A 6,650-nucleotide genomic window follows, 5' to 3' on the forward strand; every position below is an offset into this window, starting at 1 on the left:
AAATTTCTGTGGATAAGTAGTTTTCTATTTGATTCTGAGTTTTTAAACTTTTAAATTCATTCCTGAATTCTCTTGAAATTGTTTTTCTTCTAAACCAATGCAGATACCTTAAACGTCTTCGACTTCCGTTGCTCTGTTGAATTAAGTACGCTCAGTTTTTTTTTGCTTCTCTGAGTTCTGACATAATAAATGTTTCCGTGTGCCTTTTTTCAGCAACTATCAAACTGTAGATAATTGGATCTCAGCGGCCACTTGCGAACTTTGGAAATATATTTCATCGGGGACATGTTTTGAATGACACGAAAATGTCTAGATTCAGAATGCAAAAGCAACATTAAAAAAGGGTCAATTCTGTTGGATTTGTTGTGTCTTGAATTTGATTTATCTTTCCTCTTTTCCTTTCTTTTTTCTAACGTTATCAGCCGAAAATCATATCTCGGCCCGCAACACTCATTGCTCCATGCTCTTGAGTTCCCAATGGACAAAACACATTAGAATACAAGGGGAAAAATCACCAAAGTCCAAGAACAAACCTCTATCGAAATATTTTCAGTACAATTTCGACGAAAAATAGGTCTTTTTTCGTGAAAACCAACCTATACACCGAAAATTATAAACAATTCATAGAAATTTAAACTAACATCTTATAGTCATCTGAACATAAATAAGGATCTTTTGGAAAAAAAGACGTGATATCAAACCATAAACTTCCCCTAGGGAAAAAAAGGTTGGGACAAGTACATTGATGGTCCCTCGTTTGCTGATAATTCCACCCATAAAAAAAAACTTCAAAAAAATATTTTTTTTAATTATAAAAAAAAATATTTCATAAAAAAAATACAGAACAATTCGAAAAAAATTTCACAAATCTTGAAAAAGCGTTATATTAAAACAAAAAACAATCTTTATCTATTTTTTAAAGTGTCAAAAGAATTTAAATAACAAGTAAAAAAAAAAAACCGAAAAATCGCGCTTGAAATCATTTTGGAAACCGATGCCTTATTCTTCTTATTTGATTCGAACAGCTAAATCAATTGAAAAAAATTCCATCTAATTTACGTGCAACATTAAAATTTATTATATCAATTCGAGGCCAAGTATTTTCTAATGAATTGAAAAAAGTTACCGTTTGAATTACGTGCAGCACTAAAATTTATGATATCAATCGGTGGACAAGTATTTTTTTAGTAACTCCAAATTTTGACATTATTGAATTGTTCTAAGAAGCTTTCAAATCCAAAAGAATCACATGCAAGCTAGCCATTTCTTACTCTACGATGGCAGAGACTTATAAGAAAATCGATTCTTCTCAGACTTTCAGGATCCTCTGGTATTATTCACAAAATTCGACGTCGATTGGATCGATACAAATTATGTTTAAATATGTGTTAAAAGTACTTGTCCGGCCCATCACTTTCCGTTTAAATTGTTTATCCAAATAAAAGTTAGGGCTTGTCTAGAACTGGTGGATCACAAGTATTCATGCAGAGGGAATTGAGAGAATTATCTTCAAGTAATTTTTACTTAATTGCACTAATTTAATAAAAAACGGAAACAAATTATTCCGCAATATAGAAGGGATATTATTGTGCATCGATAAATGAAAAAAATTGTACATTATGTATATGTTCAAGCTTCCAAAATAACTCTGCAGTTTATATTCGATGACGGCAATTTTTACTTTCCACTTATTCTTCCAGCGAACGAGTTCCATTCGGAATGAGAACTAACCTATACTATTATTAAGAACATTAAATTAATAATGAATCGCATTTCAACAAATTTTTAACGAGATTCTGCCGTACCATTTCGTTTTTTATGATTGATTCTTCATTGAATGAATAGTGATGGGCCAGACAAGTACTTTTAACACATATTTAAACATAATTTGTATCGATCCAATCGACGTCGAATTTTGTGAATAATAACAGAGGATCCTGAAAGTCTGAGAAGAATCGAATTTCTTATAAGTCTCTGCCATCGTAGAGTAAGAAATGGCTAGCTTGCATGTGATTCTTTTGGATTTGAAAGCTTCTTAGAACAATTCAATAATGTCAAAATTTGGAGTTACTAAAAAAATACTTGTCCACCGATTGATATCATAAATTTTAGTGCTGCACGTAATTCAAATGGTAACTTTTTTCAATTCATTAGAAAATACTTGGCCTCGAATTGATATAATAAATTTTAATGTTGCACGTAAATTAGATGGAATTTTTTTCAATTGATTTAGCTGTTCGAATCAAATAAGAAGAATGAGGCATCGGTTTCCAAAATGATGTCAAGCGCGATTTTTCGGTTTTTTTTTTTTTTTTACTTGTTATTTGATTCTTTTGACACTTTAAAAAATAGATACAGATTGTTTTTTGGTTTTAATATAACGTTTTTTCAAGATTTGTGAAATTTTTTTCGAATTGTTCTGTATTTTTTTTATGAAATATTTTTTTTTATAATTAAAAAAAATATTTGTTTGAAGTTTTTTTTTATGGGTTATCTTTGTGTATAAATAATCGTGCCTTATTGTGGTGAGCCGTTGGAATCGGGCGCATACCTCTTATGTTTTCTTTGAACTTTTGCCGGAATAATCTAGGTTCGACCGCGAAGTCTTTGACACGAAGAATTCTCCAGGAAGTCGAATCGTAGTTCCATATATCATTTCCGCACAGGAAACTCCGAGGTCTTCCTTGTAGGCCGCTCGTAGTCAGTAGTAAGACTACGCCGGTTCTGGCTCAAATGGTGGCGCGGGGGGAGCGGTGTGCGGGGAAGCGCCAGGGCCAGAGGGGAGCAGCGAAGGGGCAAGGGGGAAGCCGCGCGCCGTATTCTCGCGGCCCTTGAAAAGAAGGAGAGATAGAGCCGATAGTGAGTGTGAGAGAGATGGAATGAGAAAAATCGTGTGTGACATTTAATTAATTTATGACTAGTGCGTTACGGATTTGTCTTCGCCTCGGATGCAGATAAGGGCGGGCGGGGGGGGGGGGGGGCATAACGAAGGGTCTGCAGTTGGAGAGAGAGGTGTGAGAGAGATAGAATGACCGTAGACAGCAAAAGCATGAAAGAGACGGAGTGAACGAGAAAAAAATATTCTCTAAGCGTTTTGAACTCTGGGTGTATGTCGAGATGAAAACATTCAGAAGGGTCTGCAGCTCAAGAGCAAAATTATTCTACAATAATTCTATAAGAGGTCTGAAGATTTTTTCGATATTTTTTATAAGAGTTCTGTCCGCTCAAGATTTTCAAAATTTAGTTATTTTTTTGATATCCGATAGTTGCCGAGTGTAGGAGAGAGATGGGTGGTTTCAATAGACTGAAATAGACTTTACTCATTTAGATTGAATTTATTGTATATTTTACAGAAAACGAATTCTATAAAAAAGTTTATGCGTTTTATCCATAATGTCTGCTTTCCGATCGATGCTGGTACTGAAACAGATCAAGGTAAAAGTTTGAATAAGAATTTTCAAATCTATGCAAAAAATTTTGCTCATCAATGAGGTACTTACCCCTTATTCAATCTAGATCACAGTCTGGACAGATATTCTGCGTCACCACCTGGTAGAGACGAGTCCTACAGTCCTGACAACTCGATGCAGATGCAATATTCCAATACTCTGTTCTATGCTTTCGCACCGCTGTGAGCTTCTCGAACATTTCACCTCCAGCCCCGAGAACACAGACATCACACAATTTTTCGCCACGTTCGGTGCGGTAATATACCGAGACAATGCACACTCTCGATTTTTCACTCAAATTCAGTTTTTCTTCTTCAGTGAATGTACACCACACTTTTTCATATACATCATGTGTTGAATCACATTCACTCCCTGTAGTAACCACCGATTCGTTTTGCGACATTGTTTTCTTCAAATAACCGAAGGGAGAGGAGTCTCGAACAGAAATGAAAATGATTTGAAAAACCTCTCGTTCCAAATTCGGTGTTGCATCCCCTCTCTTCAAGTTTTTCCCCAAAAACGCACTTTTCTCAGAGATGACCCCCGAGCAGCAATAGTAAAAAAATTATCTCTACAAGCAACGTTAAAATCTACTCTCACGCTTTCTTGCAGATGAAAAAAAAGATGGCCGCGAGTCGAAACAATTTATGATCTGAGATGCTGTGGTGAACTCGAAAATTCTGAGAAATCCTTTTTCCTTCCATCATATCTCGAGGAAAAAATCTCTCTCTTTCTCTCTCTTCCATATTTAAATCTAGATGAGCAAAAACGACGACTTCCGTCGATGCTCCCGAATAGGGCTCAATCTTCGGTTTGACTATTAACCCCGAAAGAGTAAACACGAGAGGGACTGTGTCGTAAAACTCGACCGCATCATGTCTCTCGTCACCGATGTTGCTACGCGGAGCAATGGCTGCGTATGCAAGCGACTCTTCTTCGGACGTTGGAGCAATATTTGGTGTCACGAAAAAAGATGGCCGCGAGTCGAAACAATTTATGATCAGAGATGCTGGATTGAACTCGAAAACTCTGAGAAATCCTTTTTCTTTCCATCATATCTCTCCCTCCCTTCCATATTTAAATCTAAATGACCAAAAACGACTTCCGTCGATGCTTCCGAAAAGGGCTGAATCTTCGGCTTGACTAGTTAGTACGCATCGAACCCCGAAAGAGTCAACACGACGAGATAACTTGAGAGAGACTCTATCATAAAACTCGACATCAACTCATCATGTCTCTGGTCACCGACGTTGCTACGGAGCAATTGCTGCGTATGCAAGCAAAGCTTCTTCGGACGTTGGAGCAATATTTGGTGTGGGAACATCAGTGTGATACACTTATCGAATCGTTGGAGGCGCAAGTTCGATTGAAGCAATCACGACTGGGATGGCACCACGCAGTCACTTCGCAAATCTTACGTCTCGAATGTTTGAAACAGGTAACACGTCAACGCTTCATACATTGGGGCGGCGGAGTATCGAATGATTGTGGATTAATATGGCGAGAAATCGAGAGCGCATTCGAAAATCGCTTGTCAACCGGGGCTGTAATTAATCGTGATCACATCGACCCACGGAAGTTCTTACTGGATGCATTTGAACTTGTTGAAAAACAAGTAAGTGCTCATAATATACGCAAGTATAACAGCATCAAAGTGAACACTTCGTTCAATGGAGAGTTCAGCGTGGGTGATAAGCGGGCGATTAAAAGTATCAACACGGGAAATGTTGAACTTTTTACAACATCGGATCTGAGAGAGTGGTATCAGAAGCGAGTTGTGGAGCCGACTCTGAAATCGCTCGAGGAGTTCCAGGAGAGTGACAGTAGCTGGACCCTAACGTCAATAACCAATCTAACAGTGAACATCAACAAGTACAATGCTTTGCGTGCGGGATGTCACATTCCAATGGCGAAACGCATACTCTTGAAGAAAGTAGTCGTGAATGTGAAATCACGAGATAATGCGTGTTTCGGATGGGCAATGACTGCTGCACTTCATCTAGCAGAAAAAAACAGTGATCGCATATCTTCATATCCGCATTATTCGACGATATTTAATCTCCAAGGTATCAACTTTCCTATGACGTTGGATCAAATTAAGAGATTTGAAAAATTAAACAATCTCTTAATTAATGTGTATAACGAGAAAAAGGATGTGATTCTGCCAGTGCGGGTGAGCAAGGAGAAGAAAGAGCGACATGTCAACTTGCTTTACGTCGAAGACGTGTCAGAATGTGGAATTGGACACTTTGCTTACATCAATAATTTATCTCGGCTCGTCAGCTCACAACTCAATACTAATGAGCACCGGAAATACGTTTGCGATCGGTAAGTAAATTGTTATACGAGTGTACTTCTTTTCCCCTTTATAATTGTGATAAAATATTAAAAAGAATTTGAAATTTTACAGATGCCTCCATTACTTCGCAACCATTGAAAAGCTGCAGTCACATGAGGTGGATTGCGGCGTACTCAACGATTGTGCTGTTCGACTACCGGGTGAAAAAGTCAAATGGCTGGAATTCACGAACGCCAATCGGAAGGATCGTCTCCCGTTCGTGGTATACGCCGATCTCGAATGTATCTTGGAGAAGACCAGCGCTGAAGAGAGAGAGAGAAAAACAAGATCCAACATCATCGCGTCTTCAGCATTGGATATTATGTAAAGTGCTCTTACGATGATTCACTATCGGGATATCACGAGCGCCGAGGTGAGGACTGTGTGGAATGGTTCGTCGAAGAACTAAAACAATTAGCTTTGCGCGTTGAAAAAATTCTCCTAACGAACGTTCCAATGAAACAATTGACTCCGCAAGAGTGGAAAAAATTTCGGGAAGACAAAGAGTGTCATATTTGCGAGAAACCTTTTGTCGAGGGTGATGAGCGTGTTCGCGATCATTGCCATCTGACAGGCCAATTCAGAGGTCCGGCTCATTCAAATTGTAATTTAAACTATCCGAATTCGTTTTTCATGCCAATAATTTTTCATAATTTATCCGGTTATGACGCGCATTTCATTATAAAAGAAGTTGCGACTGCGTTCGCGGGGAAAATCGATTTGCTCCCGATAACAAAAGAAAAGTACATCTCCTTCTCGAAAACGGTTCAAACAGGCAAAGACACGCGGAAAAATATAAAATTACGTTTCATCGACTCTTTCAGATTTCTCAATACGAGTCTCGATAAATTAGCATCATTTTT

At 37.9% G+C, this 6,650-nt stretch overlaps 2 protein-coding genes across 2 annotated transcripts in view; both read left to right on the forward strand.

The window, feature by feature from the left end:
* LOC122408149 (uncharacterized) overlaps nt 1-6,650 on the forward strand; it is a 1,237,064-nt gene that overhangs the window by 794,840 nt on the left and 435,574 nt on the right. The gene's annotated exons all lie outside the window — the stretch shown is intronic.
* Nucleotides 4,481-6,162, forward strand: LOC122408186 (uncharacterized). The gene is made up of 2 exons (XM_043414831.1): nt 4,481-5,777; nt 5,860-6,162. Exons 1-2 carry the CDS (start codon nt 4,681-4,683, stop codon nt 6,113-6,115), a joined length of 1,353 nt encoding a protein of 450 aa, XP_043270766.1. The 5' UTR covers nt 4,481-4,680; the 3' UTR covers nt 6,116-6,162.

The sequence above is a fragment of the Venturia canescens genome, chromosome 1 (genome assembly GCF_019457755.1).
Source record: "Venturia canescens isolate UGA chromosome 1, ASM1945775v1, whole genome shotgun sequence".
Classification (NCBI taxonomy): Eukaryota; Metazoa; Arthropoda; class Insecta; order Hymenoptera; family Ichneumonidae; genus Venturia; species Venturia canescens.

Coding starts and splice junctions, on each gene's coding strand:
- LOC122408186 (XM_043414831.1), top strand. CDS start 4,681: ATGTCTCTGGTCACCGACGTTGCTACGGAGCAATTGCTGCGTATGCAA. Junction 5,778..5,859: donor CGGAAATACGTTTGCGATCG/GTAAGTAAATTG, acceptor GAAATTTTACAG/ATGCCTCCATTACTTCGCAA.